The sequence below is a fragment of the Malus domestica genome, chromosome 16, assembly GCF_042453785.1.
Source record: "Malus domestica chromosome 16, GDT2T_hap1".
Taxonomy (NCBI): domain Eukaryota; kingdom Viridiplantae; phylum Streptophyta; class Magnoliopsida; order Rosales; family Rosaceae; genus Malus; species Malus domestica.
Genome location: NC_091676.1, coordinates 2,775,867 through 2,789,455, shown reverse-complemented (window position 1 = coordinate 2,789,455; position 13,589 = coordinate 2,775,867). Strand labels below are relative to the sequence as shown.

The 13,589-nt window shown below is 37.8% G+C and overlaps 2 protein-coding genes and 1 long non-coding RNA gene across 4 annotated transcripts; all 3 read right to left on the bottom strand.

Annotated features, from left to right (window-relative positions):
* Positions 1–1,148: 1,148 nt before the first annotated feature.
* Positions 1,149–2,889, bottom strand: LOC103402685 (acyl-acyl carrier protein thioesterase TE3, chloroplastic-like). Of its 2 annotated transcripts, XR_003769913.2 has the most exons (6): positions 2,547–2,879; positions 2,241–2,341; positions 1,808–1,917; positions 1,606–1,701; positions 1,269–1,508; positions 1,149–1,190 (listed from the first exon to the last, which is right to left on the bottom strand). XR_003769913.2 is itself a non-coding variant. In XM_008341436.4 (5 exons), exons 1-5 carry the CDS (start codon positions 2,747–2,749, stop codon positions 1,389–1,391), a joined length of 630 nt encoding a protein of 209 aa, XP_008339658.2. In that variant the 5' UTR covers positions 2,750–2,889; the 3' UTR covers positions 1,149–1,388. The 2 variants fall into 2 exon arrangements, 1 of the variants encoding a protein (XP_008339658.2); XM_008341436.4 differs by having other exon boundaries at positions 1,149–1,508; positions 2,547–2,889.
* A 1,244-nt stretch (positions 2,890–4,133) lies between these two features.
* Positions 4,134–6,100, bottom strand: LOC103402684 (transcription factor bHLH75-like). Its single transcript, XM_029095375.2, has 6 exons — positions 5,703–6,100; positions 5,390–5,512; positions 5,076–5,141; positions 4,898–4,966; positions 4,672–4,761; positions 4,134–4,385 (listed from the first exon to the last, which is right to left on the bottom strand). Exons 1-6 carry the CDS (start codon positions 5,967–5,969, stop codon positions 4,272–4,274), a joined length of 729 nt encoding a protein of 242 aa, XP_028951208.1. The 5' UTR covers positions 5,970–6,100; the 3' UTR covers positions 4,134–4,271.
* A 2,603-nt stretch (positions 6,101–8,703) lies between these two features.
* LOC139192924 (uncharacterized) lies at positions 8,704–10,033 on the bottom strand. The gene is made up of 3 exons (XR_011577481.1): positions 9,892–10,033; positions 9,584–9,684; positions 8,704–8,844 (listed from the first exon to the last, which is right to left on the bottom strand). It is a non-coding gene; the product is annotated as an uncharacterized lncRNA (long non-coding RNA).
* Positions 10,034–13,589: the final 3,556 nt, after the last annotated feature.

Genomic DNA, 13,589 nt, shown 5'->3' with positions numbered 1-13,589 from the left:
ATGACGGGAACATTGAAAAATCTCTCCAACCCCACATATGTAGATTTTGATAAAGATAATACTTGGTGGGGATTGCATTTGTACACCATGTGTGGCGCAAATTTCTTTAGCTTTCTCCAACGAAGCTAATGTCACCTTGTGGTGGTTTTCTAGCAAAATGTTATCCACTCGGCAGCTGCACAATGCGCAGACAAAAATAAGAAAACGACAGCTGATCAAGCATACAGTTACCAACTTACACTCCGATAACTGCAACAATTGATTTGTCGAACTAGCGAAATAGGTAGGGTGATTCGGATTTAGAGACCCTACGGCCAGCTCTGAAACTGGCAGCCTAAGCCGAAGAGAAGTCAATGGGCTGTGCAGTGAACGACTAGCTGCGAACTGACGATGGTGCCGCGTAGAATTTCGAGCGCCCAATTGAAGGCTTGTTGGCTAAACTCGCTCTCATGGTTCGCCACCATCACCTTCTTCTCCATCCTCTCTCTATCTATCTATCAGTGTCTATCACTCTCTTTCTTTACAGGCAAGACAAATCACGTTTGTCTGCGAATGCCTTTGTGGTCCTTTTAAATCCGGGATAGAGGATAATGCGAGGACTTGTCTTTTCCTGTATTGCTACTCCTACCAAGTCCTAACTAAGGGAAAAGGATCCTAGCCGGATCTTTTCCTAGGATCATTATTACGGGATCCCTAGGAAAATTTTAAATAATTTCTGATCGCCAATAAACGAACATGATTACGGGATCCCTAGGAAAATTCTTTTCCCTAACTAAGAGTCGAAACAACAAGCACAAACGTGGTGTCTCGATCTAGTCTGGCTCGGATTGATTTCCAATCTTGTCCAGTCCCAATCACCGAACGGGCTCAGAGCCTTAACACAACAGTTCATAATCATAATGGTCCAATGCCTGTCTGGTGTTTGTTACAATTTATGTCGAGCCCGTCAAGATGCTTCAAGGCCCATATATTGAAAACTCTGACAAGAAAAATAAATTTCTGCACGTACTTTTTTCTTCTTCTACAAACTCTTGTTTAAATCGTCTCTCGATGTTCCATTGAATTATTCAGTCTAAAAGTTATAAATAAATAGGGTCTGTGACAATCATTACCATTGTGACAAACGGCGTAAAGTAACCAACCATGAGTTCAAGAACATAATTTAGAGCTTCTCATTTTCTTCCATCATCCTACAGAATGAAGACCAAATTTGTCCAATTAATACTATAACAAGTAATGTAGTTACATCTTTAACACTAAAAACATACTTTCTTGAAGTGTAAGTGTGTCTGAAATCTTCTTTTGCTTCATTTCCCGGAAACAAGATGCGTATCCAACATGAGCCTTTGTAATGGAGTCTATCCAACAAACTCCATGTTGCAGGAAAATCAGTTTGACTCCTCGTGGCGAAGAAATTGAACAAGTTTAGATTTCACCTCTGGTGGAATGCGGACAGGACGATAGTTTTTGTCAAGCCATACTGCCGTGGCCTTTGCTTCCAAGATAGGCTGTTCAGAAAATATTATCAGAAGATCACAATGTGTTGAGAGTCGAGACAACTCCTTGATATGATGTAAAAAATCTTAGGACTGGCAAATAACAAACCTCTTGATTTGGCAGCTTAAAAATGAAGTGATCAAAGTATAGGCGAGCAGCTGAGGAGCCAGCGAGCCTGACCTTTATGACAAACTTATCTCCACTCTAGTTGCACAGACCTTGTTAGTGACAAGGCCGAATTCTCAATCACAAATACAAACATGTACATTGCAGTAGGAAAAATATCTTGAAGAGATATATCGAGACATACTCTGAGAGGTGAAAGGAATTTGAGTGACAAATCCGACAATGCTAATGCGCTACCAGTGCGGGCAACTCCATCGGCACTGATGCCGACCCTTTCCAGAAGTTCATGACGACCTGATCAAAATATTGAAGCACAACAGCTCAGCTTGTTTAGTAGAGTTGCAAAGATTGAAAAAAGGTGTGATCTTTTAATTCGGATTCATTTACAAGTTTCGATTATGCATAAACCGCAGAATCATTCCCCATGAAACACATTTCTGCCGTAAATACAACCTTTAAGAGCACGAATTCGACTGGAAGAATCCCCCGGTGACATATGGAAGACGGAAAAATTGGAAATCAACAGCTCATGTAAAAAAGGTGTAATTAGCTAGATCCAATCATAAATTGCGATTAAAAATCAAAGGCTTTTCAAATTACAGAAACGTTTAACTCACCATGTTGGCAATAACTTGCATAAACAGCATTGTTAACGACACCATATTGATCAAGTTCATAATCCCGGACTTTGAGCTCAACATCAAGAAACTCACTCATCCTGCAAAGTGCAAAAAGGCCAAGGCTTTAATTGAAAAATAAATCCTTTCAGCTACAAATTAAGGCTCGTTTGATATCCATTTCGTGTTCTTGAAACAAAACCATGATATTTTCGTGTAAGAATTGCAATGGTATGACGATTCGAATTCACAACATAGAGAATGCCGCCAAATTAAACAAAGAAATTGAACGTTTTAAGAAAGTACCCTTTGCCACCTTTGAAATCGAATGCGAGAGCGGCGCAGCTCCTGACGTTGGGGAGTGATCGGAGACGTGGCCGCGTCGTCGGGAAGGAAGCTGACTGACGGTGGGGGCGGAGCGACGTCCGGATGACACGTGAGTAGGAGGGGAGGGCCACGTGGGTGGGTTCGGCAACTGAAAATGCCCGTAGGCCCTGCAACTGCAGCATCTCTGCAGCTCCGCTCAGTCAAAAGTGCTCGGCGGTGCTCGGAGCGGAGAGAGAGACAGAGACGGTAGTTGCGTTGGGGAGGTTTTGTTTGGATTATTGGCGATCAAACCCAAGCAGTAAACACACAACACATGGAAAAGGATTTTCTTTTGGGCTGGAAATGATAATATATTGAGGCCCATTGGGCTATACTTCTTGTGGTGAATTTGGGTCAAATTGTTGAGATTGGATCTAATTTTTTCGGTCAAACCTCAATCATGCGTTGCGGATGAATAGATTTTAGATTTTATTGTTACAATGTCATTATAGCGTCGGATTGATGTTATGGTGTCATGTTATTGTTGTTGCTACGTCATTATATTGATTCGGATCATGTGCAACCCATTCGTGTAAAATTTGTTGGTATGAGAAAAACTTCGTTTGTAAAAGTGCCCTACAAATGATATAGCCGGGACACTCACACAAGTTTTCTCCTCCCACCTCAACTACAACTAGAGTCGCTGAACCTGCCCTCTTCGGAATGTTCAGTGAAGCAAAATCGTATTTGAGAGGCACATGCCCCCAAATGTACATGACCCTGTCCCTTTGTTTCGTTTAGTGACCAATAAGGGGACCCATGGCAAATGGTTCTCTTCTCTACTACACATCATTCTCAGCTGCCTCTCTTTCATCACTTAAACCGCGTTGAGGCATCAGTGCCCTTAATTTTAAGGGTAATCTTAGAAACCCACATGACAGATCACTCTCTCATTTCAATCATACATAAATCAAGCTGTCTTTAGATCATGATCTACGGGGTCCCTCCAGGGATCCAACCCTTATTAAGGATGCAGTGCACCTGAGCCTGTGTGTTGCTGACTAACTACCACTTTGATCTATCTCATCAACCTTTTTGATCAGTCTGGATTATACAATGTAGCGTAGATGGTCACAAGACCAAAAATCATATGCAAGCCCCAATTCAAGGTTTTTGGTCGTCACTATACTTATTATCATTATTTTCGTTGATCTATACAAAGAGATACGAAAAAAAGGAACATCAAGCGCATAATTTTATAGTTATCCATCAGCTCATTGCGATCATTAACATAATTTGAGTGCTACTATTTGCACCACATTTATTGACTATACATTGACCGCTCTTTGATAGAAGTGAGTCTCGATCAGCAATATTATCGGTCAATATGTGGTACAACTGACATAATTTTGAGGAGAATAATGCTGATCAGTAATGGGTGATATTGATGATACAAGTACAGTACAATATCATCTGTTAATTAATATTACTGAAGTTTAGTTATTATACAATAGTACAAGATTCGTTTTGCACCCTACACAAATATATATGCAACTAGATATATATAAATATATATTTATATAAGCATGAAAGCAGTAGTATTTTATTGTAATATGGGATCCATGGAAGCTGGAGAAGATGGTATTGATCGTCCTGTGTTTCATTGTCTCCACATGTACATGTAGGGTTTAGGAGCATGAGATCTGAAGAAGATTGAACTTACTCTCAGTTCTCAAATAGGCCATGCTGCGTTGTTGAGGTGAGGAAGTCCTCCATACCCTTCTGAATCTCTGATCTTACTGCCATCTCTTGTACCTCGTGATATGCAGTATTTGTCCCCTGCAACATTCCACATTGCTCGCTTAATCACTTTCATCTTTTAAAATTTCATTAACAACCTTAAATATTTAATAGGAAAACGATTTCTGTACATTTCTATTTATTTTTTACCGTTAATTTTTTTTTCTTGAATGAAATGTCATAAATAAACATGGTGTGCATGAGGAGAAAAAGGAGTGGGAAAAACATTGTTGAGATTACTGAGACGGGAAGAAATAATGGATATACAAATTCGTAATTTAATGTGTGTCTGTGTGTGTATTTCTGTAAACTTCTAAATTTATACCTGCTGCTGTTGCATTGCGTCCGCAGCATCCACACCTGGTGAATTGAAATCATAATACGCACTTGCTGCAGAAAGTTTCATTGACAGAAACTAGGAAGCCACCAAACAAAAAGCACTTTAATTATTAGTATTCAATTTGGATATATACGATGATTGATCCATAATTGTGACATTATAAGAAATCTCCATGATATGGTTTTGGTTAATTATTTATGATATGACTTACCTCAATTTGTTTCTGCAGTGACTGAACGTAGCTGATAACCACATCCAGCATTACTGCCATTCCCATTGTCTGCAAATTAATTCAACCATAAAAAACATTATCAATTATGTTTAAAAAATAATAACTCATGAACTCCATCGTAGTTTATTCAAAGCGACAAGTAAATCAAATTATGTACCTTGTAGCACCCTGGAACCAGATTTTGCAGGCATCTCAGCCTCTCATTTATTTTCTCTCTTCTTACCTAGTAATACCATGAATGTTAAACAAATGCGCAAGACCAACACTGATAATCTTTCCTATATATGTATTAACTGTGTCGTTATCAGAATATTATGGATTTAATTTGTTATCGCTATTTAATATAGGCGCGCAAGAGAATTAAGCTAAATTTGCTTCAAAATCTGCCCTTGAAAAATTAACAAGATTGGTAGTACTTCTAAACCAGATACTGTTAACATGTCCAATTTAAAAGAACTGAAATATTTGTACCCTTTCTGCCAAACTGTGGCTATCAGTAGCTTGGCCTCTCTTAGCTCTCACATGGATCACTTCTTTTAGTTTCTCCCCATCTTTGTCACTATTGTTTATCTTTCTCTTTCTTCCTCCAAACGACTGCCAAGAATCCCCAATCGCGTGCGCATTTCAATATCGAGAGAAAACACATGATCAATATAAAGTCAGTCTAGCCATAAATTAAGCATACACATGATCTATCCCATCAAGGTAATTAACCAGACAACATATATAAGCTAGCTCTTCAGCGAGCAACTATCTACTTACATATACAATATTAAGTACGTACCTTTCCTTTTCCAGTTTCTTGGCGAAAATCTCCAGTCATCAGATGAGCTGTGGAATGAGCAACTAAGAAATCATCATGATTTGGATCATCAGAATTATGGGGAAAGCTTTGAATATGATGAGTGAAGTTGATAGGGAGCTGGTCAGGTTGGGGCTGATGATGATGATCGGTAGTAAAGGAGGTGTCATTGGCCGAGAGAGTCATGATTTCATGATGATTGGCACCAAGACTAGTCTCCAAATCGCAAAGATCGTCTATCAGTTCCATCCTCCAAACTTCGAGTCGTTTGTCTACACAGAAACTTGCGGTTTTGCATGCTTTTAGAGACAGACTAATTGAGTTTATAGAAACTTAAGTCCAAAAGCGTATTGGCTATAGTACAGATTTTCATTTAAGTTATTAGTTGACTTTGTCTCCCTACCTCTCTCTACTTTTTTATTCCGAAAAAAAATGTTTGAATATCTTGTAAGCGGAGTCATACACTAATTTTTTTTAGCAAGAAAAATTCTAAACTTACTTTAATTTACAGGAATGAGATTCAAACTTGAGTGTAAAGAAAGTTGGTTCATTGTCGTAGTGTGTGTGGCATCGGAGGCGTGGGGCTATATAACCAGTTTAGTGTTGAATTATGTAAAATTGGTATTTGATTTGGTGTGATTACCTTAATTTGTTTGTTTTCAATTTTTGTTCTTGATGGGAACGTATATCTTCTCTTTACGGATAATGATGACGTTACCACAAATCGCATATATAGGTTTCCACTTCAACTCAATTCAATAAAAGGTTGTAAACCCAAATATAAACACTGGCCTTAATTGGAGTGCTCACAATCTAAAGAGTTGATAAAAATGTTGACTCCCAACTTTCCAAATCTGGAGAGCTTCATTTCTCTATCAGATCACTCACTATTCCAAATCCACGTTGATAACCCATACCGACTCATTGACAACCCCCCATCCCCCTCAAAATCCCAACTTATAATAATATGCCATGCATATATATATGCATGCCTTGCATCTCAAGTTAATTGGCATTTTGCTCGTTTTGAATTTCAAATTATCGGAAGATTAAGCAAGGTTGTAGCTGCTACCTTACTAGTAGTTGTTAGGTATGGCTTAAAGTATGGAGAGGGTTGTGTAGTTGATTGTACTCTCCTACTTTTGTCGATATACATATTCTTATCCCTTCTAATCTTTTTTCGTAAGATCAAGTATACAACTTTTCATATAAGACTACAATTAAGTATCATTTAAAAGTCAATCTTCACCTAATAAGCCTTTGATTCTTGATTCAATTTGTATTTTGTATTGTAGCTAATCTTTGATTTTGAATTAGGATGCACATATTCTGTGCCAAACTTTATTTCTTTAATGGTGGAAACAGAAGAGGGTTTAGGGTTTAGAAATTGAATGATAACTTTACCATATAAGAATGAAATGAGACTGTCAACATCCTCGCCCAAATTCTTTTGAAGGTACATCACAAATGGCCTGTTACGGACCTTAACTTGTTTAGGCGAATTTCCATACCATACAAATCTCATTTTATTGTATTGTTACAAACGTGGGTTAGGTCAATTGATTAGAACGATGTGTCCGTCTTCTTACATCTAAGTTCAAGTGAGTCAGAATTTTATTTTATCGAAAAGAACGAACCAGTTAAGTAACGTTGCATATATATGTAAACTTCTAGTCTTTTCTCTTATACCATGCCTACGTGCGAGTACTAAACAAAACATTTGCTCTTAAGAAACGCGTCGTGACCCAAATTGGTAGGCAGGCAGTGGTTTGGTGTTCTCATTTGGTCAAAATTAATGGAGGTCTTCTTTTTTTTTTTTTTTTTTTTTAGTTCATAATTAATGTCCATATCCTCCTGCATGATCATGGAGGAAAGTGATAGGCGAAGGTCACATGATTACGGAATGAGAAGTCATAAATTAAAAGTTGTAAGACATTATTTCACTGAAAATGACATAATAGTCTAACAAAAATTTCTGGACACCTTGTTGTAACCTGTTGTGACTACGAGACTTGTAAGTAGCAGTGTTGATCGCTGCAAGAAGGGTCGTCATGTTTGTAGAGGAGTTGCGAGCTACTGAAATAGAATTTGAAGGATGCATCAACAAGGTAATGATTTTCGCTCATCCTTTCACGTTTTCTCTCAATCCAAACTTAGTCATGTTAGACGAGAAGCAAATCAGGCAGAACATAAGCTTGTAAGAGCAGGACTTGGAGAGCAACATGAAGTGGCTTGGTTTGAGGAACTATCGGACATGGCAGCAGACATCTTGATTGAGGATAGTTCAATTGAGTGATTGCATCTTTTTTATATTTTATTCTGTAATGGCGGCCTCTTTTTTTCTTGATTCTGGATTGAAAGTCTCGGCAAGGTTTTTTTCAAGAGTTCACTTCTTTTATATTTAATTCTCTTGTACATATTTTATTGACATCCTAATGTATATAGTACCTTTCCATATTAAAAGAAAAAAGAACAAAAAATATGCTTGTAAGTGGTTTAGAGTATTTATCACTACACTTGAGGATTTTTGTTCCTTATTGTCGAAAATCGCTTGTATTATAATAAATTCATTAGTGAGAAGTAGTTTACAAGTAATTAAGAACATTTAGCATTAGAAATTATGGCCTCGTTTGGCAGCTCGGACTGTACTGACTATTTCTGTCGGATAGGATAAATAGCCACCGGATAGTACTGACTAAATTAGTCGGACGTTTGGTGCAGGATCGGACTAATGACCGTATTATTTATACTGTGTTTGGTATTGAACCGTATAGGACAAGGGAAAAAAAAATTGACAAATCTTTGTTTGTTTGTTGAACTTTTCTCATATTTATACCTATTGAAAACCACACAAATCTTCAAATAACAAAAAAAGTAAATAAAAAAGTAAATTCCATACATCAAATTCAAAATATTTTCCAGGAACATAAAAGATACACAAAAAACAACTACAATCTTTGACAATTCTAAAGCAATCTCAAGTTTTGGATCCACTCCTTCCCAAAAGCAGCTTGTAAAACTTCACCCAACTTATCAACTGATTCAGAAAGCATTTCTTTAAATGTCACAGCAAGATCATTGTCATTAGCAGCTCTCTTCATTGAAAACTTTGGTGAAATGATAACTAGGAAACTCAGCGGACAGAAGAAAACCACACCAGCTAATTAAAAATTGCACCAACAGCAAGAAAAAACAGTAGCAGGAAGGATAAGAACAAGCAAAGAAACACAGTCAAACGAGTCAGGATAACATCTTCACTTGACGAAACCAGAACAATTCTATTCAACACCCAATCAACAGAGCAATACTTCAACATCCAATCAACAATTCTATTCAGTAAACCACAACTGCTAACGAAATCAAAACAAAGCAGTACTTCAACACCCAACCAACAGAATGCCAGACAAAAGGAAATCATAACAAAGCAATACTTCAACACATAATCAAATAGGCACAGGAAGCACACTCCCACTCCCACTCTACCCAATCACAAGCAAGATATGCATTCCTCATTCTTCAAGTTCAATTAAAAATTAACACGAAATACTATCAAATTTCATACCTCTGAGCTACTAAGACAGAACAAATAGGCACAGGAAGTACTTCACCTAAAAGCACTTAAATCGTAAGAAAGTTGGAGAAAAAACAGATTAACCGCACAACCCAGTTAGCTAAACCCAGCAAAAATTAAAAAAAACGCATGCAGCCACACAAGTCCAACTATTGAAATATCAAAACATCACTGACAACCCATTTCTCTAAAAGCATCAGAAATCGATTCCCAATTCACAAAACCCACCAAAATTTGATCCCAGTAGGTGCAAAATTAGAGAGAAAATAATAGCGAAGAGAAATTGGCTTACCGTCCGTATGGTTGCGTTGTAGCTGCGAGACAACAAGTGAAACGAGAACTGCGCCAGAGACAACCAATAACAAACCCTAAATTCGACCCCAATAGCAAACCCTAAAATTAAAAAAATTTAATTAAAACACAAAATTACATAATCAATTGCATAATTAGAGAGAATAATAACTAGCTTCAATCAATTGAAAGAAAATTGCAAGAAAAATAGGAGGGGGAAAAATAGAGGGAGGGGTGGAATCCCATAAGAAGAAAACTGAAAAGACGAACTGTGATTCAAACGAAGAAGAAGAATTTGAGAAGACAAACCTGGGATGAGAGCAAGAGTGCGTCTGGAGAGGAAGAGAGAGCGCCTGGAGTGGAAGAGTGCGTCTGGAGAGGAAGCGAGAGCGCCTGGAGAGGAAGCGAGAGCGAGAGCGAACGGAGAGGAAGCGAGAGCGAGAGCGAACGGAGAGGAAGCGAGAGCGAGCGGAGAGGAAACGAGAGCGAGAGCGACAGCGAGAGCCAGAGAGAGCGGAGAGGAATCGAGACGAGGCCGACTAAGTTATACCGTGAATATGGACGGTATAAGCAAGCGGGTGAACGCCGTGTAAAAAAGGTGGGCCCGGATTATTTAATCCGGTGCCTATTTAATCCAAACGACCACCAAACACCGTACACCGTATTATTAGTACTATCCGGTGCCTTATACGGTGTGCCAAACAGGGCCTATGTGTTTTAGTCCCTGGTAATACCAACTGGGCTTGGACCTTCTAAGGGCTCAAACGACACACAATACATTCCTCTGCAACTGCAAGGTTGGAAATGGCAACAGGCCCAGATGTTAGCTCAGTCCAAACGGCAGGGGCCAGCAAGTTCCAGAATTCTAACGACAACGAAATTCACAAAATTAACAACACACACGACACGGCAATACTACCATCCACACCTTTTCATTTCTTGAGTTTCTACTTTATTAACAAATATGGGATTGAATTCAAAGTGAATTTTTCACTGAAATCCGTAATTAGATACCTACACAATAAATCAAGAACGAGAAAAATCATCATATTAACTACGGGGCTAAGGCGGCTAATTAATCTTATTCCCTTTTCTTACTTTTCCTATTGTTAAGTTCTCCTATCCTTTCGTTCTTTCATTTCTTGTACGTAAACATGTCCTCAATTTGACAGTTGTTTGGAAGTTATGAAGGGCTAATTTCCATGCTGGGTTAACCTAAGTAAGAAATGATGAGAGTCAAATTGAATTTATGATCATATTCCATCCTAGTTTGCATAGGTGAGGGATTTGTTCTAAAAGTGCTAGCTAGCTACATGGATCATCCAGAGACGAATGAGCATCATATACCTCATCAAAATCTTCATCCCTGTAAACTATATCACTTCAAGCTACTCGAGCCTCGAGTTAAAACAATAATATGCCACTCTTTTATTTGCTAGGTAATACTAAGAGGATTCTCTCAAAAGCGAAACTCTCCATGAATTCTCTTCCAACTCGCAGTTTACGTTAATTCTCGTACCAATATGATAAAGCACATTGTGCCAAAAATACGAGGTGACGGAAAATTAATAGAGAATCACATTTTTTAGAGGGTCCCTACCATTTCTCAAACATACATGTCCAATTTTCCGGGTCCTTTCATCGAACCTAGCCTTTACAAATAAGTCAATAGACTCACAGGTGTACGCTCCATCTGCCACCTTTGTTTGTGCTCTGCGTCAGTTGTCACTCTCAGCCCACACATCCCAAGTGCATTTTTAGTGCTTTCATGTTTCAATTATAAGGCTCCTCCGTCCTAACTTCTTCATGGTATAATCTCAAAACGAGTAGATATCAAAGAATACATAGTCACACGTCGGAAACTTAAAAGAAATAGAATACGATGTAAGATGAGTGATGTTACTACTAGCAGCACTAAAACTTTTGTGTACAAAACTGCAGGGATGCTAGATTGTTTGATTGTGGATGGATTGCTTCGAGTTTGAGCAATCTATCTCTCTACAATCTAAACAATATGGTGGTTTAACGTCAATAATCATGTATCATTTGGATTCACAGCTCATGGCTATGGTACCCCCACCCCACACCACCAGAGGTGACCAAGAAAGCACGCGTGCATTTTCGATATATATCAAGATCAAGTCTCACATGATGCTGAATAGTTCAGTGGTCCTTTAATCTAAGCTTTTTCTTCTCATGTTCCCAAAACAGGTAGGATGAGAAGAGCATCTCCCTCCCATGATAGAAGCATTTCGACTAAATTTGGAAAAATATTATCCTCAAATAATTGATTCTCTCATGTCATGATATATGACATCATGTATCCAGGCCCTTGAATCTATTCAAAACTTTAAGCACCCCCACCCCCCCCCCCCAACCTTTCCTCCCCTCCCCGACCCGAACGGGGTCCCCCCTCTCCTCTGAGTCCTCTCCTTTGGCCACCTCTCCCACTTTGAGACCTCGCCATGTCACTTTCATTCTTTCTCCTTAGTACCACTTTTCCTACAATCTAGCCACTTTCAACTGTTTATTAAAAGGTTAATAATATGTACGAAACAAATGAACGATTTTGAAAACAATTAAGATTATCAAGATGATTAAACGACTTTCAATTTTATTGTTGTTTTTGTATGGATAATATTTAGGCTGTGATAACAGATTGAACGATTTTGTTTATGACACGTTTACAATGAAAATTGTATAATCGCAACAAATTAGTCAATGAGAGGTACCAAGGTGTGCACCTAGGTATTATTCTTTTATTATTAGGACAATACTTGTGCTTACACTTGAACATATTTTCATTGAGAACATATTTTCACTGTGAAATGTTATAATTAAAGCCATTCATTTTCTCACTAATTATTTACAAATCATCTTTGCAAAAATAGTCAAATTTGAGATGATTCAATTTAGTTATCTATATGTATCAACTATGAGATTGGTTCATCACGAAACTGTTAATTTTTATCAAAATTGTAATTTATTCGATACATATGAGTTACTTAACAATCTCTAATTCAATTGAGTTTTTACAAAATTGCACTTTAAACGATAATGGAAAAAAAAATGAGCGATTTCAGTTACAATATTTGTACAATCAAAATACGCTAATTACAAATCAAGTGAGTACACGTAATGACCTGGTTTTGGATGAAAACATGTTGTACCACGCTGAAAAGAACAAAAGGATTTTTTGTGCTTGGAAGGGGCATCATTATATTCCAACCACACACCGTCAATATCTTTATAAAGTTGAATACTTTGAAACATGGTTCGATGGAGCCCAACTCAGAATACGCCATTTTTTTTTTTTTTTTTGACAAAACAGAATACGCCATTTTCCACGTTTGTAGTTTTGCATCTGCGTAAAATATATTTTGTCCAGTCAATCACGTTTCTTGTATAAGGAGGGATCGAATCCAGATAGACAACAAAAAGAAAGGAAACGAAAATAGCTATCCCTTGAAGAAAAGAAACCCTACTACGTCTCACTTTCAAGGACCTCGTCCATCTTTTCTTTCTTTAGTTCAGACCTAATTCAAATCTATTCAACTATTTATGGAATCATTATGTATTAACCATACGTAAGTTTATCATAAACTCTCTAGTGCATGACTTATATTACGGGATGTGAATGACGGTCGAGCAATTGTATTGTGTTAATCGACCAGCTGCTCAGATCTCCCGCACAATATTACTAGAGTTGTATAATTATGTGGTTTGAACTTGACCAAGGATGACCAAGAAAAGTTTATTTTGTTGTGACCCACATAGCTAGAAGCTCTAGCTACACCTCAGAAGGCTAATCCATGGACTATACAACAAAATTTCATCTCATAAGATTCCATTTGGACAGTTTAGAAGCCAAAAATGCATGTGGACACTCTCCTTTTAGGGTTTTACTTTTCTAGATTTGTAATTATTTGAAACTTTGTTCTGTTCTGCTCTATAAAATCTTAATTTGCCTTCCTTCTGTTTCAGTTTCATCCCTCTCTTTCCTCAAA